The sequence below is a fragment of the Scleropages formosus genome, chromosome 19, assembly GCF_900964775.1.
Source record: "Scleropages formosus chromosome 19, fSclFor1.1, whole genome shotgun sequence".
Lineage (NCBI taxonomy): Eukaryota > Metazoa > Chordata > Actinopteri > Osteoglossiformes > Osteoglossidae > Scleropages > Scleropages formosus.
Window position 1 is genome coordinate 12298179 of NC_041824.1, and position 26841 is coordinate 12325019.

Here is a 26841-nt window from a genome sequence, read left to right on the forward strand (position 1 = left end):
AGGCCGAAGTGTAAAGTTGCGACCGGTCTTCGTTAAACGAGTAAGAACAGTTTACTGCAAAGTTTACCGAAAATAAAATACATTTTCATAATGAAGAGTCGTATTTTGCCTTTTCCATTCCTTTTCACTTACTGAAACGTAAACAAGGACGGTCGACAAGCAGGAACATCAATAATTCCTAAAAAAAAGAAAATTCAGAATTTTGAAGGTCAAACAATTTTAAAACTTCAGTTTTAATGCTGAGAATGTAAAGAAAAAATATTTTGATTTTAAAAACAAAAAATATTGTACATCAAATAAGTTTTTTCAGCATTTTAATACAATTTTTAACAAATTCAAGTGTTGTAAACATTGTCAGAAGAAAAAAATAAATATATATGTACTTCATGACTTAAAATTACATGTAAAATGTTTTTATTGCACTGCAGTTAACTCAGTAAGTTAAAAAAATAAATCTTTTTTTTCTGGCAGAGAATGGGTGGATAACCCTGTTTGTCTTTCGGAAACTTTTCTGGACTTTTTCAGAAACAGCAGTACACTGAGGAAATGCTGGGAAAATTAAATGAAATGATGCTTGTACGCACCGAAGAGCAAAGGAGCGTCCTTTACAATGGGCCGAAGTCGTATAGGCAGGCAGTACAAATTCTGGGTTTTTATTTACCATGAAGAAACAAAGAGCAGTATTCCAGATGAGATGTTAGCATCACTGTGCATCATTGGCAAGGACAGAAGTTCTGCCACCAAAAGCAAGGCAAAGCAGACCGAGGCAGGCTGAAATAGGCCGAATAGGGCCTTAGTACACATCGCCTGGCTTCTCTGTATGGACCGTGGCACACGGGGGAAAAAGATAGAAAAAAAAAAACAGCTCTCTTGCCATCAGTATTTTATGGAAACAATACTGCACATATAAGTGGAATATACAGAGGAAACACCAGCCTTTCAGTGTTTGTTCTTCTTGGTTTTTTCCTAGAAATCCACTTACAGTCCTAAATTTTACTCATTAAACAGATATTTACGTTTTCATCTTAACCGAACAGTATTGAAATCAAAAGATGACAATAAAAACAATTTCCTCCATCTTCACTAATTTCATTAGGAGAAATCACGTGCTAGAGAATAAACCGAGGACGCGGAACACTGGCCAAAAGGCCACAGTGAGGAGGCTCCGGACCTCTCTGTGTTACCTCCACTGCCCCTTTAACCCCCCGTTGATGAAACAAGCTGTAAACGCTGCCACGATTCCGACAGAACACATGGCCTGAAGGCGGGGTGGGTGGTGGGGACTAAGACCCCGCAGGTCAAACGGACCGCTGTAGACGAGCGGACTTTGGAAACCCAAGCCACAACAACCGAGCCGGAGAAACGAGATCTGCTGAACAACGGTCAATGCTGCCGAAGTACCGAAGCCTCAGCGTACAGCGTCACGTATTTCTCCTCGGGCCAACATCGAGCCACCGCCGCAGCGCGATGACCGATCGCTGTGTTCCGCAGCTGCAACGCACACAACGATTCAAACAGTGCTGCACGCACAAGTTTTGTTTACATTACAGAGGAAATGTGATACCGACTCTGGAAACACGATACTAGCTCTGTGTATTCCCACAGGTCTGCCCACAGACACACTTCCTCAGTGTTACGTTTCTACACATGCTGTCCCGTGCTCCTATTAACCAAATGTAGTTTCATCAGAAGAAACAAGTCAACAGCTTTGTTCAATTAACGTCCCGGTTCCGTCTTGCGATGGAGGACCGACTGCTGCGCCCCCCCCCACCCCCACCCCGTTGACACATGTAACTGGACCGGAGCTCGGATCGGGCCGATTAAGGACTCGTCCGCGAGCGGCGAGATCTGCCATGCATGGTCGTGTCCAGCCAGACAGGGGCTGGAGCAGACGCCATTGTGTCGGGGTTTCACGCAGTTTCTGGGATTTTTTTCAAAGGCATCTCAATGTGGGATTAAGTGTCTGCTGTGACCATGTCTAGTACAGAAGGGGGGGAAAAATACAAGAAAACAAAAATGCTTCCACTGAGATTTTCAAGATAGGTCTAGCCATTTGGCACTACGGATATTTGCCATTTTTACCCCGAAGCAGAAAACTATTAATAGATAAAAATAAAATAAAATAAAAAAAAAACAAGTGAGTGAGAACCAGAAATACCAAGAGTAGGACAAATCCTCCAAGGCAAAGGCCTGCTTTGAGAAATGAATGCGAACGGTTGCCATCTAGGCCAGGAAGCGTTGGGCAGTGTGGAGTGACACGGGGCGAAGGATCGGCGTGGGCCCATGAACTAAGGTGGGCCCCGAAGACAGCAGAAAGCTTTAAAACATTCTGCGAAGGCAATGAAGCGGAGAGGCCGGCAGAGCGGGCCAAAGCGCCCAACACAAGGCGAGTCATTTCCTGCAGCGGCAGGGGAGTCATGGGGGAGGTTATGGGGTCTGCAGCAGTAAAGGAGCCCCTTTCTGAGCCGATTTCTGCTTTGCAAACACCACAGGAGGACACGAGAAGTGCTGAGCTTGGCGCCGCTGGTGAGGTGAGACTTAACACATGGAAGGGTGGAAAAAAGCAATCCACTTTCTGCGAATCATAAAGCTCTAACAAAGGATTAGCACGGAAAACTGGCTATTTCATAGCATTTAGTCGTTTCTTAAATAATTGACGTACTTGGGAGAAGCGGTGCAGCTACGATGCGTCGTGTAACTTAATAAACGGGGGCGTGCTAAAATACTTCTGCAAATTTGCATTTTCAATTATTTACAACACAGAATTTGTTGAAAATTTCCAAAAAAAAAAAAAAAAAAAGGGGGCGAAAATGCAGTTTTTGACGACAGAAGGCTGTCGTTTTTCCCCACAAAATATAAAGGGATAAAGGCAATACTGAGCACACAGGAGAAGTTATTCGAAGCACGCCGGCTGTCAAGCTACCTCTTAATCTACAGATTGAGCCCTACCGTTCCCCTCATCGGGAAAAGTATGTGCTTTCGTTTTTAAAGAGCGCTTCGCACTCCTCAGAAAGACAGGTCTCGCCCGAGAGAATTCCTCAGTAATCCCGCATTCCAAATAGTTGGGAGTCCCGTACATGTGAGAAAAATTTAAGCGAAATCCATAGGAGCAAAACGGGGAGCGCAGCGGCCGGCCACCCGACCGATCCGCATTCTGCGGAACGGGCCCTTGGGACTAAATGAGGGCGAATGCAGAGGAACGGAAGCCCATCGAGGCCTGCCTGCTTGGTTGCCCTGCACTGACGAAAACATACACATCTGGGGAGAGGTGATGGGGAACCGCTGTGAGGTCCATGAGCAAAACACACACCAGTCAGCTTAATGACAGCTGGAAAGAAAGAAATACATATTTAGCAATACATTTTTGAAATGTATGTAAATATTTCAAAATACACGTAGCATATATTAACGATATTTTTCAACGTAAGCAACGCAGAATAAAGCAATGCAACAGATGCCAGAACACAGGAATTCGTTTTGGGGCCATTTTCAAATACGTCTGTATTTCTGCACGGAAACGCGCTTTGATGTGATTGTTCGGTTTGCTCGGGGAACGTGCGTCAGCCTGACGGCGGGCTCCATGGGCGACACGGGTACGGTGACGTAGCAGCGGACGTCAAGCAGAGACTCAATCCTACCGGCGACGAGAGCGACAGCAACACCCCGGACCCCCCCCAGAGACGGTGCCGCCGAGTCATCCGGCGAGCGGGGAGGGTGACCGTGTCGTCCGTGAGTCACAGGACCAAGGGAAATCGCTCCCAGGGTCCAAGGCAAACATCCCCACAAAACAAGAGCTGGAGCAGGAGAGGTGCTGGGACTCCCCGCCAAGGCCCAAGTCGAGATGTCTGGAAGCGCCGGAACACGCGGTGCAGGAGAGCGGCTTGAAAACGGCCGAATAAACAGCGGATCCACCGCCAGAGGCCAAAACAATGAAAGCCTCCATCTATCAAAATATACACCGCGGCTCACGGAACACTTCCAATTGTGACATCAGCCCTAAGACGCATATTAGCATTTCTCACACTGCGCTCAAAGCGGGCAGCCTATGAGATGCGCCCCAAATAACTCTCGTACGCAGCATCGCAGCACTCCAGTCCCGCGTGGATAATGGCAACAGCACTCATTTCCAAAATTGCCCGTTTCAGCTCCTGAGGCCAGGATGATGCTCGGCATCTAGGGGTCGGTAATTCATTACAGCAGACGAGAAAATGTACGGCACGGCCTTCGAGTTATTCTAAGTATATTTAGGGGCAATTAGCGACAATTTTCATGGTGGAACCGTAAGAAAGCTCCGGTACACATGGTCCTGCTTAAGCTTTCAATATTGCGCTTGTGTCACGGTTACACGCTTGCATTACTTTAATGAAAAACAAACTCCTCGTTGTTCCAAGTCCAGAATCACAACTATCAGAAAGATGTGGCACTGGAGAGCATTATCCCAAATAAAATAATAGTTTGATCACCATCAGTTCACAATCAGTTACTAATACTATGCGTTTCATTACACGACATTCTATGACATATTTATAATTTTTAAAATTTTTATTGAACCTAGAATACTTTGTAGACTATTTCATATTGTAAAAATTCATTTGATTCAACCGTTACAGCCAACTGACTAATAATTAAATTGGATTATTTTCTCAGCTAAATTTTTTTTTCTTAAAATATTGTTATTGCTATTATTTCTCCTACAGACCCAACACACATAACCTGAACTGATATAAAATGTAAAGTGTAAATTAGGAAAAAAGATATATATATAATTTCCTTAAAATATTAATACTGAAAATATGTAAGTATATACAGATTTTAATTTACTTATATATTTCTTTCACTTTTTTCCCCCTAAAAACCTTCTTTAGGCCTGCTTGGATAAAAGTACAGAACAAATGATAATGCTAAAGCAGTTATTGATCGCTGCAACTCTGTAAAATATGTGCAGATTCAGGATATGAAGAATGTGAACTTAGAGATCACCTCACCTCAGGGTTATTAACAATTAACCCCCGATTGTGCAATTAAATCTGTAAGTAAAATGACACCTACAATAGCAGCTAGAATGTTTAAACATCATTATGTTTCAGTCTGCTTTGTACAATAAAGCGCAAGGCTAGACTTCATTAAAGCTCGGTTAATGTGTGTTCAACTGAAAAATATATTTTCATTCACATTTGATTCCAGACTAAGTACAAAAAGAAGCCAAGAAAATCATATTTAATAAATTCTAAAAGCCTTGTAATGTACAGTAGTACTCTGTAAATATTAAAAAGTCTGAACGAACTAGTTTCTCCCACCTATTCTAGTTCTGTCAATATATGTGTTTGTGTGTATGCATGCACATCAGTATCTACATGTGCATTTAATTTGATCAGTTTCTCTGCTATTTGACCCCAGAACAGTCATTAGATGGTCTGGATTTTCACTGTTTACCAATCAATACGTGATATGTACCATAAACACAATACCGCAAACCTTTCACAGGTACGTATATGCGGTACAATATATTTTGTAGGATATTTTATACTGTGTGAAGAAGGTCTTAATAATAATTACGCAATCAGCTGATGCTTTATAATTACTGAGCTGCTTGTCTCGGCGTAGGTTCGAATGCAGCTCCGTGCGCTGCAAAAAAATGCGTTCTTGGTCCGAATTCCTGACATTGTAGGGCACGCAAAGACAGTGCGCGAGCTAGTGAAAGCTTCTATCGCGGCAAGTGCGAGCGCCTAACGGAAATTTGCGTAGCCGCAGCACACAATGGTGACGCTGACCCCAAATTCTTCAGGTCCCATTCAAACGGCCTCATTCAACAAAAACACCCACCATTTCAGATCTCATCTGGCCGGTTGACACCCACCGTCTCCTTTTATGACCAAGCCACACAGTGGTCCCTGGCACCGCGGCGCTACATGCAAAGCCGTATATCTGTCAGGATTCTTCACATCAATATCTATCCTTTCCTCTCATGTTTTTATTTTTCTTCGCTTTCTTCTCTTTTCTTTTTTTTTTCTTAAGAGGAACATAAGTTGACTTGGGCGCTACTAAATTCTGGGAACTCGAAGGACTCTGCAGGATCCCAGCAGAGGCCTACTCCCATTTGGCAGCAGTTCACAAGAGACCCCATGCAGATCAAATATTTCTGCTTCAAATTATCTGGGAAAACATACTAAACTAAGCTAAAAAGGGTGTGTGTATGTTTGTATGCATGTGCATGAGTGTGTGCGTGTGCACAACGGGCCCATGTAGGTCACCCTCCACTTACCTCAACGTAGTCCTTGGCGTGACCCCAGTCCCTCTTGGAATCCAGGTTGCCCAGGCTGAAGCAGTCGAGCTGCCCAAGGTGAATCTTGGCCACCGAGCGGCTAATCTTCCGAGTCACAAAATTGGCCCCTGAGAAGGAGAAAGAGAGACACCGGATGATGAGATAATACATTCCGCACCCTGGGATTGTGCACCGTTTACAATCAACAGCTCGCTCATCTTCATTCTGGGAGTCCAACCGTGGGAGAAAGACCAGGAGCTTGGGAGTCAAAGTGATTTGCAAGATTTGTTTTCATCTCGGATTTCAGCCATTACACAAACTCAAGAGCTCCCCTTATTAATTTACCATTTCAATATAACATCTAGGCTTGCTGCCAAAGAAAATCTATCGGAATGTCAGTTTATCAACAGAAAATTTAAGAAGTTACACAGAGGGTTAGGACAGGGGCAGTGCAAGGCCCCGGACAAAGGACCACCCTGTCCGTCGCCCCTGCCGGCCCAGAGCTCGACAGGCCCAGCATGCACTGCCAGGCTGCCACCCCGACACCACCATTCAGGACACAAACTGGTGGATTATATCCGAGGATAAAACGAAGGCTTGTACAGCCAACGTGCTCACGAGCGTTTTGATGTTGTCCACACACTAGTGAGCTTTCCCATCTGCCCAGGATCTCTGTCCTTTCCTTTCTAAACTTAAACTTGGAAGAAATGAGAGTGATTTTTTTGCACTCGCATACAGCTTGGGAATATATTAAAGATGTAAAAAAAAAAAAAAAAAGAAATCAGTATTATTATATTTTTATTTTATTTATTTTGATTTTATATTTTTTTTATATTATTATAGGATTTCTATTAATACTTCATTTTTTAAATATTTCATTTTACAACCATGACCCAAATTCTCCTGAATTTATTAACCCTGCTAATTTTCTTCCAGTTGTCAACACTAAGATAGCTTGTTTCATTATATTTTATTTGTCCATTTTTGTCCTTTTAAAAGACAATTACAAAGAGTACACAAATTATAGTAAAACTATTACAACTTTAAATGACTTAGCTGCAAGTTCACAGAATGAGACAATCATCAAAATGTTTAAATATATTAGGGAAGCAATGTATGCTTGCTCTCTAGTTTTTTTTAACCAACAGAAAAAAAAGAAACCAAAATATTTAATGCGACAAATTAAGCAGCAATTCAGAGCGTATAAAATTAAACACGAAAATAAATGTTTCAAACACAAAATCTCATTCAGTAAGAACGTTTAAAACATTGAAAACAAATCACAGACACTCACACTGAGTCACACACACCCATCCATACACAAACAAAGGTACCTACCCTCCGGTCCTGCCCCCAGCCTCTGCAATGTCTAACCAACCAAACCGCAGACACCTTTCTCACTGCACAATGAACTTCCAGGTCAGAAGCTCTTCACACCTCCCGAAAACACCACACTTTACAGGGCTCTGCCTGTTCTCTCAAATCCGCTCTAACAACCAGAACAGCAGTATAAATGCTTTTAACAGTTTGCTGCTTTGAACTAACTTTGTGGAGCGTAACCAGCGGTAAACATCTAATTTATGCATATTTTACTTCAAAAGGAATGAACGAGAGAGTTTAAAAGAAAAAATAAAAGAAAAATCTTAGCTATTTTTTCACATTGAAATTTTATTAACACATAAACCGAAAACAAAGTGTTACTACGTGACTCACCTTAGCTGCAGATGCAGAACATGTTGATCAGTCAAGGAAAGCACGATGTAGTGAGGATAAAGGAACTTGTTAAATGCTAAAGTGTTTAAGAATCATTTCGGCACTGCAGCTCATCGTCACTTTATATTTAGCTGATACCTTTGTCCAAAGCGACTTCCACTGCTACACTTTCAAAGCGATGTATGTGTGTCTACCTGTCTTCTAAACAGCCCAACATTCACTCACACAAACACAAACATACAAACAGACACACATTTGGACTGGGGGAAATTTAGAGTCTTTGGACAGTGGGAGGAAACAGGATCACCTGAACGAAAGCCATGGAACACATGGTGAATAGGCAAACTCCACATACACTGAGCTGGGATCGAACCTGCCTCCAACCAGCTGGTGGTGTGGTGGTTACAGCTGCTGACTTGGGATGCGGGGTTGCATGTTTGATCCCCACCTCTGGCTGTAGTATCTTCGAGCAAGGTAATTACCCTAAATTGCTCCAGTAAAATTACCTAGCTGTTTAAATGGAGAAAATAGTTGTAACCTTGTAATAACTGCAACCTTATCATTGTAAATTGCTTTGGAGAAAAGTGTCAGCTAAATGAATAAATGCAAATGAAATACTGAGGTGTCCAGGTTGTGTAAGGATGCAGTGCAACCTGCTGCACCACTGAACGACCCCCCACAGATGCTCAGCCCAGAACCTGCTGTGACACCAAATGAACCATGGGCTCACTTTAGTCCCCGTGTACCATGCTGTACCGTAGCATACCGCATACATTGTCCACCCAAAGGCACTAAAAGCAGGCAGTCACTGGCTCGCTTCACTGGTCTGCATGATGACAAGAAGCAGGCACTCCGGACTTAACCGCAAGAGAATCTCATTTTAATCATGAAAGTCTACACTGAATTCTTGCAATAATTAAATGTGAAAAGTAAAAAAGTAAGGGACTCTGAGGAAAAGCAGTTTGTGGAGTGGTTCAGTATAACTTTAAACTGGGAAAATCTGTAACTTTGCTTTCTATTAGTGCGTGAGAGCCACAGCAAGAGAGGAAGCTTGAAAGTGTGTGTTTGTGTGACTGTCAGTTTCCCCATTCTGTGGGAGAGTAACTCTGAGTAACTGGATGTTCAGTGTAGGTATGCGTGTGTCTACAAGGATGCACACATGCTGTGGGCTGTTCGGTGAGACCAAACACACCAGAACCATTCCAAGGGCCAAATGTCTGGTCCCCCAACGCTGGCAAGACTTTTCTTCTCCAACCCTCTCTGGATCAGGAACCAGGGCCTGAGAAGAGGCCATGCATGGTGCACTGTATGGGGTTCTCCATCAGCACATTTACATTTATTCATTTAGCTGATGCTTTTCTCCAAAGCAACTTACAGTGTCAAGCTACTTATTTACCCATTTATACAGCTGAGTAATTTTTACTGGAGCAGTTTCAGAGTAAATACCTTGCTCGAGGGTGCTACAGCTGGAGGTGAGACTCGAATCTGTGAGCTTTCGGTCCAAAGGCACCAGCTCTAACCATTACACTACCAAGTACCCGCTTTACATGTAGCCCTATGCAAACTTCAGTGGCTACATCCACCAGAAGCGGCCGGTGCTGCACAAGGAGGTCATTTCCGACTCTCACGACTCCCATTTGCAGTTGTGAGCAGATGCTATGCAAATTGTTTACTTGGTATCTGTTGGTTCCTGTTGTGTCCTCTATCTCCTGGTATGGCGGACTCGAAGGCTACCCCGATTATCATCCACTGTGCAGGTATCAAGCTGCCCCATGTACAGTTCCACCTGGAAGGCCATAATGTCAGAGCCTTTAATTCAGAGCTAGGCACAGAGGCAATGGGGTGATTGGGAAGTCAGGGGACAGGTAGGAGAGGGAAGGGATCGGAGCAGAAGGACCTCTACCAGATTGAGAGCGCGGTGTTCATTGTTTTCGTGAAGACTTCACTGGCATTCTCAAGACGGCAGGCCAGCATCAGGAAGGTAGGGTCCGCATTAAATCTGGAACATGCTGAGACCAGTGAACCCTGGGCTCTCATAACTAAGGGTTCTGAACGGCTTTTTCCCTTTTCACTTGGACCTAATTATACACAGAGGCAAGCACGTTCCTGTTAAAAGCCCAGTGTAACATGCTTGGCAGACGCCCTCAGCCAGGGCCCCCGTCCAACACTGGGTGGTTCACAGGTGGTCTCTGGCTGAGCAGCTGCATAATAACTGGAGTCATTCAGGAGCATGACACAAAAAACCCACCGGTGACTCAGACCTACAACACAGGTCAGAATGCCATTTACCCTACTGCTCTAAGTGCACCTTAAATGCACACAAATAGTAAATGTACTCATCCGCCTGCCAAATCGAATCATTTTGCGACATCGTCAGTGCAACGAAGATCCAGTTTGTTGTGTGTGCTTCATTAGCTGAACACAAAACCCATTTGTAAGCAGGCTGCTGCTGGGAACAGGTTTCCTAGAAGGCTGCAGGAGCACCCCAGAATCCCTTTTTTTTAGCACCAGTGATGTTAAAATCTCTGTACACATTTTGGTGTGTTTGGGTGAACTTGGATTGTTGCTAATCCAGCCTGTTATTTTCCACGGTCCGAGAGCAACAGAACCCTCGCTGGCATTAACAACGTTTTAAAAAACTTTAAACAGGATACTCAGTTGTGCTACCAAAGTAAAAAGCAAAGTAGATCTTTAGGTCAACAGTACTAACAAAGTAAAGAAAAAAAAAAAAAAATCCTAAACAGAGCCTTCAGTGATAGAACCAAATAAAAAAAAAAAAAAAAAAAAAAAACTGCCACCATTTAACCTCCTGTCCCCTGTTGGAAAGTCCAATAAAACTGTATTGAATAAAAGAAAAGCAGACGGTGGGCAGATGGCCAGGCCCTTCCCTCATTTTGTTAGTAGCACTGGAGTCGCGGGGGTGGCTGGCGGGAGCAGGCTGACTGGCACCCGAAGTCCTGTTCCTGGATCGTTGGGGCCGGTTCTCGTCAGCTCGTATGAAATGGGACGAGGCCTGGCCAAGAAGCATGAACGAAGCCCAGAGCGGGCCGGCCTGGCCCAGAGCGGGGTGGATGATAGCGTGCCTTATTCTGAGTTCAGTCTGTCTTATAGTGTACAAATCAGAGTCAGTGACAAATGAGGAAGTGGACTGCCCTGTTGCACTGTGATCCCATCCTTACCTCTGACCTCAGATTTTTCCTGATGATTAAATCTAACAACTAAGGAAGAGGATTAAAAAGTCCTTTCTCCTCACCCGGAGACTCGCGTCACTTGTTGTCACATGCGACAACAGCGCGTGCGCCTTTTTCGTGAGCATCCACATCACCGCAAAACTCGCTGACAAACTAGCAGATTTTGTTTAAGATGCAAATATGATTTTAAAAATAAACGAAACAGCGATTCCGAAAACAGCCCACACATTCCACACGTGTAACAAATGTGCTGCTTGTCTCCAGCTCCTCCTGTTCCAACTAGTCTGATGTGAAAATCAATTTGGGTGCTGATATTGAACTGATAAGAAAGACGTTCCACTGCCAAGTTGAAGTTGAAGGCCCGTTGCCATGGAAACGCTTGGGCCCCATCAACAGAGAGATTACACATCCATTGTGGAACTTGGATTGTTCAAGAACTGTGGTTTGCTAATCCAACCCTTAATTTTCCAGTGGCCGAGAGCAACAGACTTTAGGGCGGTAACGCAAAAAAAAAAAAACGAAAGGCGCGCATTAGGAGTTTTATTCCCCTGCATCCACATTCCCACAGGTTGTGTAGTCGCAATCCATAAAATTGTTAATAGTTCCACAGCAATAAAGTCATAAAACTCAGTTGTTTTCAAATTCTAAACCTGTAATGTACATGAATGACTTTCTATATGATTGAACACACGCGCACTTTCTGAACCGCTTGTCGCATATGGGGTCGCAGGGAGCCGGAACCTAGCCCGGCAACACAGGGCGTAAGGCCGGAGGGGGAGGGGACACACCCAGGACGGGACGCCAGGCCGTCGCAAGGCACCCCAAGGGGGACTCGAACCCCAGACCCACCAGAGAGCAGGACTGTGGTCCAATCTACTGCACCCCAGCATGATTGAACACGTCATACTTAAATAAAATGCAATTTTGATTCAGACAGTACTGCACACGTGGGGATAGTACAGAGTTATTTTGGGTTATCTGCCTTTAGCCCAGAACAGCTCATCAAGATTTGGCTAACGCAAAAACTGTTCCACACACCCAAAACATTCCTTGTGTCATAGGTCTGACTCAGGTTAATTGGGCTGGAAAAGTATCTCGTAGGTGTAGCTGAAATATGGGCTGTCATAAGTCACCCGGGAGAGCTCTGCAGTATCTGAAACATTGGTTTCGGCGCAAAGAAAGTTGTTTCTCTCGCAGGGAAACCTGGAGACGGAACACAAAGGTGGGCGCAAAAACAGCAGAGTTCAGCGGCCAGCTGTCGTACCTCCCCGAAGACAGGAAGCTAGCATCCCCCATCAGCCACCGCTCAACACTTACACACCAGCTCGAGCTCCGCATCAGGGGTTTCGATTGGTCCCTTAAGTTTAACCTGAAGCAAGAGTGCCAGGGGTTGGTGGGAAACAGGGTTGTTGAAAGTACCTCTCACCACCGGACGTCATTACCATCATGAAGACAGAGCTCCATTCAGTCCGCTTCTTAGTTCCCATGTCAACCAGGTAACAAAAATACAGGTGTGGGGACAGATGGATTACAGCAGGCAGAGGGGTGTGGCGCTGAGAGGGGACTCACCCCATTGTCGAGGGACTCACCCCAGTGTTGCGGGACTCATCCAACCCAATGTCACGGGACTCATCCCATCACCTCAAAACACAGCTCTCGCTGGAAGAGACTGCATCCACCCGGCACCCTGTCAGTCAAGAGTGCAAGATTCAAGAAGCGATGATGTGATGTTTCCTAGACTGAACGATCGCCCCCATAAGGAAAGCCTTAACTCATACTTCTGTCAGCAGGTGCAGAACGGGATGAACAGCCCTATGTCACACCGGATCTAAAGAGTCACAGCAACCGTGACCTGCTGGGAATCCTGCTCAATATGAACTCTTTTTTTTTTTTAATCTTTTACAGTAGTTAGAGTTTGGCTGCTTGGAGACTTTTGTTAAAGCATTAAAATGTTGAAAAAATAATGTCAACCTTTAGCTTGTCTCCCCAACAGAAGGAAGCTTCCAGAGGTGAGAAAGGGAAGGCACCTCCTCAAACAAACACCAGGCAGGGGGCCACTCGGTTTTTCTGACCCGGTCGGAAGAAAAACATCATGAAAGCAAAAGGGTTGACCTTTGCCCCAACAGTGCCAAGATGAAATCATTTCTACAGTTGTCCCCAGACCCCTCCCATTGCCCCCTACCCCGACAAGCAGCACTTCAGCCCCCACAACGTATCCCACTTCTCCCACTCAAAGAGATTTAAACCGCATACCCAGGCTTAATCCATCACCAAGCCATGACAGTACATGAGAGCTACTGAAAATGACAGAGGCCAGGCTGGCGCTGGCCCCCTGCTGGCCATCGGGGAGGGGGGGGTCAGGGGGTCGAAGGGATATGGACGCATGGTGTGTGTGTGGGGGGGGCAGGACAGCGACTACATTCGGGAGCTCCGACTAACAGAGCCCTAATCCACACCGCGTTGGCTTGAGCCCTTCGGTCCGAAACAGTACACTACCATGGGGCTGGAGCATGACCTCGGAATGCCCTGCCGCACTTTGTGCAGCCCCGGCTGCTGGTCCACAGGCATTCGATAACCTCGTAAATCCCCCCAGGAGTACATGCAAACTGACAAACCCAATGGACTGCGAGGACCGGCACCACCTGCCAGTAACTGTCACCATGACCAGTGCTCTGATGTCACCATCTACAGCATATGATACTTTTTCTTTTTTCCGTAACTTCCATACTATTTAGAACTGCAGAAAACAAGTTTTAATGGGAACAGTTTCTCTCACACTCAATTCCATACTTCGCAATTCGAAGACCGCTAAATATCTTCTGAGGCACCACGGTGCTGTGCGACCGGACGTGGGTTTGAACCCTTTTCAATCTCTGCGGAGTTTGTATGTCCAAGCGTGCGCGTAGATGTTTCTTCTGGGATCTTCGGTTTCCTCCCACAGTCCAAAGAAAGTGTTTCGGGTGAATTGGTCGCTCTAAATTGCCTGCAGTGTGTGCCTTTCAGAGTGAATGTGTGTGATTAAATGTGATTAGGCTGTGATGGACCGGGGTACCGTCCAGATTATGTAATGTATTAGGCTAGCACTCCATGCTGTCAGAATAGGCTTCAGACCACCATGAGCCTAACTGGGACAAGCAGTTATAAGCAACGAGTGAGTGATATTTTCTGATTTCAAAATTATAATCGCATTGAAACCTTTAACAGCAACACATAAGTATGGTGCTACTCTTTAAATTTCGGATCATATGACTAGTCGAGGCTGTATGTAAAAGCGGTCGTTGGTGTGAGCAGCGTATTGATATTTTCGCTTTCAGCCGCGTATGGGAGCAGGATCATGTTTGTTATTGGTAAAGCTTCCGATAGCAGCTGTGCCACTGAAGCGGCATTAAACAGTAACGTAACACGGGCTGTGTTTGCTTTAGTTTTCGGCGGAATTTTAAGGCTATTTTCTCTTCCCAGCTTTGATTTTGACATTTCAAAGACAACGGGAATGTGGCGTTTATTGGTTAAAAACTACAGTGCGTTTGCAAGTGGGAAGAAAATCCTTAAATTCCAAGCAGGATTAGCTTGTCCACAGATAGTGTGACGGAACTCATTGTCCCACTGTAGCAATATTAGGCACCCAGTCACACATTCAGGAATGGAAACAGTTATAAGCGCGCACGCACGCACGCACACTGACAGAACCGCACGTCTACACAAAGCGAAAGCACACGGCTCCGGTGGCCGGTCCCCAGTCTAGGTTGTGCTCCGAGAACTGACTGTGGACATACTGGGTCAGTCTGAATGACCGGCGCTGTTCCGCAGTTGGCACACCCCAGCGGGAACACCAGACCCATGACATCATCACATTTCCTGCGAGTGGGGGCGTTCGCGTTCAGTGGCTGGCACCACCCTGTCCGTAAGACGATGATGTCACTGCTCTACCGGTTGCAACCCCCCCCCCACCACACACATACATACACACACACACACACACACACACACACACACACACACACTGACTTGTAAGTGGCTCCAGCAGACAGGTAACTCATTCAGGCTGCCGTGATGCCCTCAGCCCCCATCCCCACCTACCGCCCCCAGAGACCCCAGGTGAATGTATGTAAAGACATGGGGCTTTCATGCAGCTGAGCCAGCGCTGCTGCCCAGACATGTGCTCTGCCAATAAAGTGCCGTCCCAGCAGGCTCTCAGAGTGACTCCCAGCTCCGTCTTTCCACCTCAGTAATTTCCTTTATCCCATATTGTGACAGGTTGTGTTCCTGAGAGCTGCTTTCCCTGTGGCTATATCAGCTCTCCGGCTTTGGGAGAAGCAGCAAGCTGTGGCACATAAACCAGGGTCTTACCGGATATCCAGCCTAGGGGGCTAGCGTCAGACAACGATATGAACTGTGCGGGGGTGGGGGAGCCGATCAAATAGCGTTTATAAATCCATTCTCATTCGAGAAGAAAGCTTGTTTTGACAGATTTTTAAAAAGGTCTAATCACACTTAAAGCAGTCAAGATGAACCAAATCCTGCCGGACCAATAATGGGACCCATAAAATGCAGAAACTAGAGAATTCTGAACATTAAGAACTGTTTAGGTTAGCGTCTCCATGTGAGGTTTTTGCCTTTCGCTCCCTCCCTGCTTTGGGCGACTTCAAAAGTTTCTGAACAAATATATAACTTTCTATGAGCGCAGGGCATATTTTCATTTCCTGACCACAAATGTTGGCCCCTTGCTGCGAGTGCCTTTAGAAGGGCCCCCTCAGCGCTGCAGCGGCCTTCTAATGGGGTTCGAGGCTGGGACGAACGAGTCGCTGCACGGCCAAGGAAAACGTCCACTAGGGTTGTGCAACACGCAGGCTGGACTCGCCCACGGAGGCAGAGGAGGGCAGAACATCCTCCCGCGGAATAACAGCCGTAAGTCACCGGTTGCACTGGGCGTTCCAGAACAGAACAGAAAATCTAGGACCAGCAGGGAGGCCACAGACCAGACAACAGGAGGTTGTGGGTTCCAACCTTCCTCCTGTAACGGCCCAGTTGCTGAAACGGATCAGAGCGCCACGCTTCAGCCTACGGTCTGCAGTGAGACGGAGCTTTAAATGAACCTGGAGGCACATAAAGCCAAAAAGCCACAGTAACCAAGCATTAACTCACTGCTGTCTGGGTATGAAAAAGAATGAAAGAAAGCATATGACCGGAAGCGATCGTCGTGTCTCCTCCCAGGAATGTCACGGCAAACATTTACTTAACGCACTTTGGGCACGGATCCCTCGGTCTGTTCAAGGCTTATAAAAGGACAGTTTCCCCATGCTCTTCCCTCGCAGAGTGACTAATGAAGAATTCTCTCACCGACGCAGCATGCCAGCTCACTGGACCAGAGGGGTTTTTTCTCCTAAAACTGGGTTTTCGCGGTTGTCCAAGTCACGGAGATGCCCGGCGCTCTGTGGCTTCTTGTAAACCATTAAAATTTACTGTTTGACCTGTGAGTGGCTGGATGGGGTTGAGTCCAGCTTTTATGACAAAATAAATCATAAACACATGAGCCTGTGACCTCCGTAAGTTGACCGGTTAAAATCATGTGTTACTAATTAAGGTCACGGTATGACCCAAATTGGGTTAAACCAGCTTTCTCAACCTTATGTTCCTTTGGGCTCAGCATGGTTATTAAATCCAGCCGTAGAGACCCCGCTATAAATGAGACATTTAAGAAAGGGGGCTTATAGAGGACTTTCTGCATTGAGCGTGGAGTCACTCTAGATGACCAAGAGCAAGAAAAATGCCACAGAACGTAGGATAGAATAAAATTATTGCTTGTTGCTCGGCAGACACTTTCAGCCAAAGCAGCTAACACAGCTCACAGTGTTAGACTAAAAGTTGCGTAGCTCGAAATTTAGACCAGGTGCCTAGCTAAAAGCTACAAAACTGCACAAATGGGTAAATCATTGTACGTATCTTAACACTGTAAGTCACCTTGGAGAAAAGGTAAAGTTAAATGTAGAACCTTGTTTGTCAAACCTAACTTTCTTAAACAATGTGTTATATATCGCCCCTATGAAAAAAGTATAGAACAAAATAAATCCATAATTAGAGCTCAGAGAAGCTCTCATCAACCTGCATTTCTCCCTGTTTATTTCTTAATTTTAAATTAAGAGTATATTTATGAGTATTCAGTTTTATTCTTACGAGTACTGTTCTTTTTTAAAATGTCCAAAAACATACGGTTATCCTGTGAAGGACGATATTAGGGGAATTCTGTTTTTATCTCAACAAATCATTTACATCCATAGTCGCTTTGTTTTGAGAGCTCCCAGTTAAAAAACGTATTTGCTTCGTAGTGTTTGCTTTCATCCCTCTTGATGCTGTATTCTTAAATTAAGGAGACATATCCTGACAATCTGATACCGCACATGCGCCGGGGGGTCCGACAGCCCCTCTAACAAACAGGTTGAATCGCTACATGGATCGGCCCCCAGCCCTGCTGCAAAACATCCTCACCTCTTCTCGGGCTCTCGTGGTTGAAGAGGATGCCGTTGACCGCAAACAGATTGTATGCCTCCCTGAAGTTGATCACGATCCAGTAGGCATAGAGCTTCGCAGCCCCTGCGTGGGATGAAGGTAAAAGAAGTTACAAGACGAAACACAGGTAAGTAGATGGGGGTATATGGGGACAGTCCAGCAACCTGCCACCTTGATTCAAAAGGGAGACTCCTGCCACGAATGTTAGGCCAGAATCTCTTTAATGAAGAAAGCTCATCTTCATAGTTGTTACTGAGTTTCGACTGAATGCAAGGAAATCCTTCTATGTAACCCATCATTGGAATAGTCATGATGGGAAGAAAAAAGTGTGAGCAGCAACTGCATGTCACACTTGAGCGCACAGTGAACGGCAAGACAACCGTGTGAACAGAACCCAGTGGCTGATGCCGCTCCCAGCCGGATCATTTGACGGCAGCATTTAGCAAACACAGAATATGAAACCCTACCTTTCACTGTGCACTCTATCTCCTGAAAGCATCCGTCACCAGTCTGCATTGGGATTAGAAGCTTTATACTAGGTAATACAAACGACAACCCTACTCTCCTACTGTAGCCTTCCATGTTTCCATTTTATCCCCAAAGAACATGTCAGTCATCCATAGACGACTTGTTAAAATCATCCTTTTTTTTTAATTTAAAAATCGCACCCTGTAAAGCAACCCATTCTTACCGATCAACTTCATGCATCTGATTTGTGTGGAGGAAAAAAAGAAAGAATTCCTCTATGTTTGCTACATTCAAGCCACCAAAATTGAAGGCAGTGGGGAAGCTTTACAGCCCAAAACAAAAACAAAAAACACTGTCTGGACAGGTCTGAAGTGAAGAGCCAACTTTTCTACATCTCCTTCACCTTGGAAAGCCCTCCACTATGCTTGCTGGACATATATTAATATTCTGTAATTTATGTCCAGCAAACAATTTCTGGCAACCGTAAAAAGAGACCGAACGCTGGGAGTCGCATATGCCGAGAGAACTATGGTGGAAAGAAGGAGACAGGATACATGGGACCTTAGAACAACCATGGGACAGGTGAGTGTGATAAAAGCAGCAGCACATGGCTCACGCTAGGCCAATGAGAGGCCTCTGTGAGGGCAACTTGCCAACGAGAGGAATCCTCCCGGGGAATCAAGCTAGAACTGTAAAAATGAAGGTCTCAGTCTGGGACACAAAGCTTTCTTTGTTTTTGCGAGACGTTTCAAACTTAAGGAGCAGAGACTGGGAAACAGGCTGCACAGCTACAGAAGCAGGAGAAGTTTAAGTTATATTTTTTTTTGCCCTGCTGTTAACAAACACTCTTTGATCCAATGTGGCAGAGGAAAAAAGGTACGTTTTCACATGTAATTAATGAGATTTCACTATGATGGTAATGGAAACGACCTGAAATGGTTATTTAAGAATGACTAAAAAAATTGGGGTATATATTGAAGTCTGAGAGGTAATACAGAAGCAAAGAACAAGGTAGTAGTGTGTGTGTGTACAGTCCTCACCGTAGGGTGAGCGGGGGTAAAAAGGTGTGGTTTCACGTTGTGGGATCTCCTGCACCTTGCCGTACAGCTCACTGGTGGAGGCCTGGTAGAATCGCACGCTCCCTATCAGGCCGCATGTCTTGATGGCATCCAGCAGCCGCAACGTGCCCAAACCATCGACGTCAGCTGTGTACTCCGCCAGGTCGAACGAGATCTGAAAATTAAGAGGTAAAGACACGGAGAGCAGGAGATTTAAGTATCTGACTCCTTATGAATGACTATGGTGGCTGTTAGGGGAGACACGCAATCTTTTTGCGCTGACGCTCCCTGATCTGCCTGGACAGTGTCTGAACAGCGTTCCGTGGGGCAGGGGGTCCGCACATGAGGAGGAGCGGGAGCAAGGGAGAAAGGGAGCCAGATGTACTGGAGGTAAATCACAGATTTAATTTTGAATTTTCACATTTTAAACACATTTTCAATTTTCAGATGTAAAATATGAGATATAAAATAGCATTCCATTAACTAGTCAAATCATAATGCACGTCATAAACCAATACAATCATTTTTTCCAGGCGCTGCTACAGTTCAGGTCAAGTTATATCAGAAGACAGTTAACCAGGGGAAATAAGTAAAGTAACCCAGCGTTTATGTATTGCTTAATGAGGTTCAGGCAAATGAGTATATCTCTGCATGCAGCACCACCTTTGAATACAGGGTCTGCACATTTCAGCACATGGTCAAGAGATTCTCTTCTCCCACCCAAAGAGTGCAAGAAAAAAAAGGTCTAAAAAAATCAGTATCAGTCATTCCTAATTTCCAACAGCGAAAGAGAGGCAAAGGTGTTGGGGACCATGGGGGCAGGGGTCCAGTGGGGGGGGGTTACGGCTGTCAAAAGATATTTCTGAAGCCCTTGGGAGAAGATCAAAGCAGCCATTCCTTAAACATTGTGGCACCATAATGATTTCCTTCAGTCTCCCTAGCTGGCTGAAATGCTGTAACATCAATGATTAGTGACACTGTTATACTGTGAGCATTTGCTTACAAAGGGAGGACCGGCTGGGGCAGGAGCATTAAACTTGTTGGGGGGTGATTGCTGGGGTCGATGGGGTGGATTGGTGAGCCTCTGGAGACCCTTCGCTATGCGATTTCAAGATATATCATGTTCATTTTTCTTTCTTTTTATACGAGCCCTGGGGAAAAAGGCATCAAATACAGAACAGGACAATGTAAAGATTCAGTTTATGGTGCAGTTAATTTGAGGAATAGGGAGGATACAGTATTGCTACTTCTACAATGATGTTTAAAAAAATCAAAAACGGTAGGCCTATTCTCTGTTTAAAACCCAGACACAGATGATCATATCTAAGATATTTCATTTCAATATTAAAGATTACTAGAGATTTATTTAAAAAGTCAACCTACAATAAAAAAAAAAAATAGCCTTATTATTTTTCATCATTTTTACCTTAGCAGAATTTCACCGGAAGAAAATGAACAGATTTTAAAGCATGGGAAATATTTGATATAATTCCACATTTGGTTGAATGCAGACAAATTATACTCGTATCATATAGCTGCACTAAAAATGTCACAGATTTCGACTTCATTAAGTCACAGTGATTTGTGAAGGTTATGAAAATGCTTTTTTTTTTTTTTTTTTTTTTTTTTTTAATGGCCTTGATTGTGCCAGAATATCACATAACTTCCTTTGGGTCTCAGAAACGGCCACAGCAGCGTATTAATGACCTCACGCTGACTGAAGAACACAGGGGGCGACAGAAGGACACACACCATGTCTGTGGCATTGCAGCAGAGATAAAACTAGCCTGTTCTTGACCGTGAACAGCTCACTTTCATCAAGTTGGTTCTTTTTTCACTTCTTGGAGGCCAGTGCGTTGGGGTGCAACTATGTGCTGGTGAGGCTGTCAGACTCGCCATCGTGACTGTTCCAAGGCCGAGTTCCCCAGCCGTCCAACAATGTCACCCACAGGACTCCCCCCCCACTGCCACACCTCTCCAACACAGACCTGGAGCAGAGATTTATATCCCCCACCCTTTACCAGTGGGACTCATGAACAGGCTATGACAAATTGGCAATGTTAAGTACACAAATATCTTTCTATAAAGGGACACAGAGCGAATTTACAGCTGACCCATGCTGGATGGATTTGAACAAGAACTTTTGTCTCTGAGTTCATGAACCAAACCGTCCAGAGCTTCTGCTCTGTTTGCCTTGGAAAGATGTCGCTAAGCCAGTTTTCGGTCTGACATTTTTTAATGAATTTCTAATAAAGTTGATTTTGAGGTCATGGTTTGTGAGACAGACAGGAAATAACCAGGTTTGGTGCTTTAGTCATAAGAATAAATAAAACCTGTATATGGACTATGTCACCAAGGCACGGCACAGCCACTGAGACTACGCATATCTGTAATATTACAATCCTTATATTAAAAATTCTGATTAAAAAGACTGAATTAGTGTGTGGATCCTTCTCTTTGGTCTGCATAATCAGTTTGCATCTGAAACCACTATCAATCAGTTTCTTCAGTTCTCTTAGGCAGGAGGATTTTGTGTTCAGGTGTAGGTTCGAGTCCAGCTCAAGGTGTGCAGAAATTACATGTTCTCTTCATCTTTGGAAGGCAAAAGCAGTGTGTGAACAAAAGCAATGGCAAATCACTTTTGTTCCCCCCCTTGAAACATGAAAACCATATGAGTGGTGGCCTTGAGTCAAATTCAACTCAATGGCACTCACACTTATTCATACATACACACACACAACAGAGAAAATAAAGCAGTCATTTGCTACACATTTCAGTCATGTGCTTGCTTCCTGCCAAACCTCCTCAGGAACATCGAGGTGGAAGATCTAAAATGGGGTCTCTTCTAGAGAGGGCCATTCATCCGTTGTTCCTCCAAAATGGTGAAACATATGGAGGAAAGGTGAGGGCAGCAAGTTCCAAGTTGCTCTGAAAAGCTTGGGGTAGAGAACAGTGTGGCTCTATTCAGAAGGCCTTTTTAATCGCTTTCCATTACGGTGCACGCTACAGCCAGGCCATCAGGGTAATCGAGCTGGGCGGACGCATTGCACTTTGCTTGACATTTTCATTAGCATTTCTAGCAGTGCCGGTCTGAGGTGGGTCTGGGCCCTGAGAGCTGTCAGCAATTGTAGACCAAAATAAGGCCTTCAGGTCCAAATGGTAGAAGGCAAAATGCAATGAGATGTGAACTGGCTCCTAACCAGCAGAAAAAGTGGCTATTTTTTGTTCTAATTGCACCTCATCACACACCAAAAAAATTAATCACAGTTTTGGTGGTTCAGACAGACCCAATGAGATTAACATTGTTCTTGTTCAGACCAACTGGGTTGGACCAAGACGAATCACGGTAAATAACAAGAAACCACAATAAATCACAGCTGAAGAGCATTCAGTTGGACACAACTACTGTAAGGAACACTAATTCATAGCACTGAACAAAAGCGTACAACACCAAACTACAGTGGCCCCTTTAATTGTCACGAACACACACCGGATGACTATGAACCACATGGACATATTGATATTCATCATAGACGCACACACTGCACTGCTACAAAGCACAGCAACCGACTGTAAATCATCACGGACACACAGCGGACCAGTACAAAACACAGCAAGCGGCGACTGACGGATCCTCGTTGAACAGCAAAGCGGGAAGGGTAGAGAGGAGATCAGCATCAAGAATAACAGGAGCTTTAAAAAGCCAGTGAACTGTGCAGAACAGGTCCCTTGAGGAAAAACAGGAGGCTGAACAGACAGGCAGGTTCCTGGTCAGGAATGGGCCAGTGGAGGGAGATCTGTCTCCTGGTGTTTGGAAAAAATAAAAAAAATAAAAAAAAATAAAAAAATAAAAAACACCTAACGAGCAGAACACTGATCCGAGTTTACAACCCTTTTCATAAACAGCGGGTCATAAATTTAAACTCTCGCTATTAGGAGAATCTTCTTGGCGAATGGCAGGCCCTCCCTGGGTCTGGGGTGATATAACGCCTCAGAGCCCCTCGGTCCTCCAAGAGCGAGTCCATCAGAAGAAATGAGTGTAAATCTACCCCCTGTGGCCCTCTTGCAGCCCGCCACCCAAAACTTTATATTTTTATTACTTGTAGAAGGTATGTAGGAAGAATAAAAAAGGCACATGTGGGACTAGGAACAGCTGAGAGGCTGGGTCCAGGAAGACTTGACAAGTTAAATCAAACAAATTGCTCTAATACTTACATTCTTTGTAATTATGTAACTATTGTTGTTTCACTGAAAGCGATGAAGTTTTAAAAGGTGCAATTCAAAGCTTTGGGCCTTTAGGTCAAGTTCTGGCAGATATTGTTCCTCACTTCTCTGCCCGGGAAGCCCGCCAAGTGCTGTCAGTATCGGGGCTCTGCTGCCAAGTAAATATTCAAGAAAAAAGATATGTGTATATACTTTTTTTCATAAGACCTAAATTCCAGATGCTGAGACGAGACTTTTGAGTTGAAGGCATCAGTCCCTGACAGATCTCATATTTTCACGCTATTATCACCATTCCTCACACGTCCATTATCTCTCAAACATCGGTGTCAGCATAGCAGAAGTGTGTAAACAGCTTCCTAGCAATTAGCCTTTATACTGAGAGAAGTAAAAATCCAGGAGATTGTTGCTCAACAGATTTTGAAAATATTTACAATTTCTAATGTCCATCTGAGAAGTAGAGCGCCTCCAGAAAATATTCAGACACCTCTGCTTTTTCCATACTTGGTTGCGTTGTAGACTTATTTCAGAATGGACTGAACCGATTCGTCAAAAGACCAAAGTGAAAACACATTTTTCGAATTTTTTTGCAAATTTATTACAGAAGAAAAAACTGATCTCTGATTTACATAAGTATTCAGACCTTTTACAATGACATTCCAAAGTGGAAATGCAATGAAGGTTCCAAGGTGCATAGCGCCCTCCATTATCGTCAAGCGGAAGAAGTATGGAACCACCAAGACTATTCTTAGATTTGGCCACCTGATTAAATTGGGGAAAAAGGGCAAGAAGGGCCTTAGTCAGGGAGGTGACAAAGAACCTGATGGCTACTCTAACAGAGCTCCAGAGCTCCTACGTACTGATAGGAGAATGTACTGGAAGGACAGCCATCTCAGCCTCACTCCATCAATCAGGATTTTACGGTAAGGTGGCTACACAGAAGCCACTGCCGAGAAAAAAGTTTATGACAGCCCACCAAGACTTTAAATGCCACCTGGTAGCTTCTGAACGCACTGTAAATCAATTGGAATACAACTGGTTTAACAATTTCTGAATATCATTAACATTGACTAGGAAAATCTATGACATAGATGACAAACTCATTGGATGCACCACCTTTGTTTTGGAGGAGACTGGATTCATGGCTTCTGTCCTTACCTAGGAAAGGTGACATAAATGCTCATTGGACGGCTTGCCTCACATACCATCAGCAGTTAATTCCTGTAGATGAACAGCAGGTGGCGTAGTGGTTGAGGCCCATTGCCCTCAAGTCTGAAGGTTCCTGATTGAAATTCTACTCCTGCTGTAGTACCCTTGATTAAAGCACTTACTCTAAATTGGTACAGTAAAAATACCCTGCTGTATAAACGGATTAACCAATGCAAAGTCACCTTGGGCAAAAGAGTCAGGTAGTAAACAACAACAACAACAACAATAATAATAGGAATAATAGTAATAATAATAATATGAAATAAGGTAAACGGCTGTCAGGGCCATTGCACATGCAATAAGCACCTGTTTAATGATGACCCAGCTGCTTATTCAAATGCAAAAACTGTCTCCTCATTGCTGGAGTGTTATTTCAGCGCAAAGCATGAGGTGGGACCCTCCCAACTGGGGCCAGGGGGATGTGAACAGGCACCATTCGCCATCCTCAAACATGCCGGTCCGGCTTCCACCACCGCCGTTCCAGAAGCCTTTCATACGTGCTAAAAATATGCGGCATACTCCAGCTATTGATAAATAAACAAGTTTTAAAATAAGAAAAGTAACAAGCCTTTTAAGCCTTAAAATAAGGAAAGGAACGAGCCTTTCATGTGCTCGGAAACGGAGAACAATCACATTGTTGCATTGTCACATTTCCTTTCCCTGCTGTGAAATCTGCTCTCCCTTTATAATGAGGTCACACACGCCAGGCCAATGTCCTCCACCTGTTGATGGAACCACGAAGGCACCGTTCCAATAAAGAGCTTTTAATGTTCAGTTAAATGACCTCTTCACAGGAGATGGACTTTGGCAGAAGGCAGTGCAAAGGCTCTCTTTTTCAAAGGGTCAGAGAAAAAGCTGCCCATATAGAAACGCTACATTCTAGATTTTTCCGCTTTACTCAGAACTGCTGAATCCACATCATCATTTGAGACAAATCTGAAAATGCATCCCTTTCAGCCCGCTTCTCTCCTGATAATGGCTCCACAAATGTGCATTGTAGCATCTGTCAGGATCACCTTTATATTCCCTATCAGGCTCAGTTCCACAGGTACAGTGAATACTTAAGCATTCAATTGTTTTCTATTCTTAATATAGTGAAATGCCAGCTTTTTTTACTTTGACATCTTTATTGTATATTGTGTTGACAAGTGGCAAAGCTCCCAGTTAAATACATCATGGCTTCATGTGCAAAAAACTGAAAATGTGAAGAAATCCAATGGGTGAAGAAATCCAATGGCGGGGGGGGTACTTTTTATAGGCACTGTAGGTTCTTGCATAATGCACATGATGGTATCGGACAAACTAACTGAGCTTTGACAATCTTGTGTTTGTATTTAATGTATCGTATCGTCGGCTGCAAAATGCACTTATTTTCTCCGAGTTGGAGAAGAGTGTTTTTCAAATGAATGAACGTGAATATGGTGCCTAGAAGAAGTATCTAAATCTTTTTTTTAGCTGCGGCAACGATTTTTCGGTGTCCTTCTACAAGTGCTAAGCTTTTAGAAATTTCAATTCAATTCAATTTATTTTAATAGAACGTTCTTCTCACACAGTGACAAACACACACTGTCTGAAACTGCTTGTCCCAAGTGGGGTCGCAGCAAGCCAGAGCCTAACACGGCAACACAGTGCGCAGGGCTGGAGGGGGAGGGGACACACCCAGTACGGGACGCTAGTCCATCACAAGGCACCCCAAGCGGGACTCGAACCCCAGACCCGCCAGCGAACGGGACCCGGCCAAAGTGACACAGCGCTGAAAAAAGGCATAATACAAAGAAACAAATAAGACAAATTAAATATTGCATATTCATAGGTTAACATAACACCACAGACAAGAGGTACCCAAACTTTTCTGGAACTCCCTAACAAGGAGCTACAGAGTTCTTGTTAAGGAGCATTATGGAGGAGCACACCGCACGGAGGAAAAGACTAAATAAGCCCCTTATTACTTTGGGGACACTGTACAGATGAGCTGTCATCACTCAGGCACTAAGCAACAATGCTCACTGAGACCACATGCACTCATACTTGCAGTCACATCCCAGTCTGCGGCGGCCACCACCCTGCATGTGCACGCTGCCCCAGCCGCTGGCGCCACCTCCATCAGATCAGTCCCTGCTGAAGTGGATCTAATTTTATCATAGCAGTGGGGATTTTATTCACAGCCACAATGAACAACACATCGCTTGTGACAGTCAAAGTTATTAAAGTTGTC

At 44.5% G+C, this 26841-nt stretch overlaps 1 protein-coding gene across 2 annotated transcripts in view; it reads right to left on the reverse strand.

The window, feature by feature from the left end:
* The window catches only part of gmds (GDP-mannose 4,6-dehydratase), a 216638-nt gene that overhangs the window by 111286 nt on the left and 78511 nt on the right, over positions 1–26841 (reverse strand). For both annotated transcript variants that reach the window (XM_018760524.2, XM_018760523.2), the window contains 3 exons: positions 19179–19371; positions 17650–17754; positions 6263–6390 (listed from right to left, as the gene is read on the reverse strand). In XM_018760524.2, the coding sequence (XP_018616040.1) occupies positions 6263–6390; positions 17650–17754; positions 19179–19371 (426 nt within the window). The remainder of the gene's footprint in view (positions 1–6262; positions 6391–17649; positions 17755–19178; positions 19372–26841) is intronic.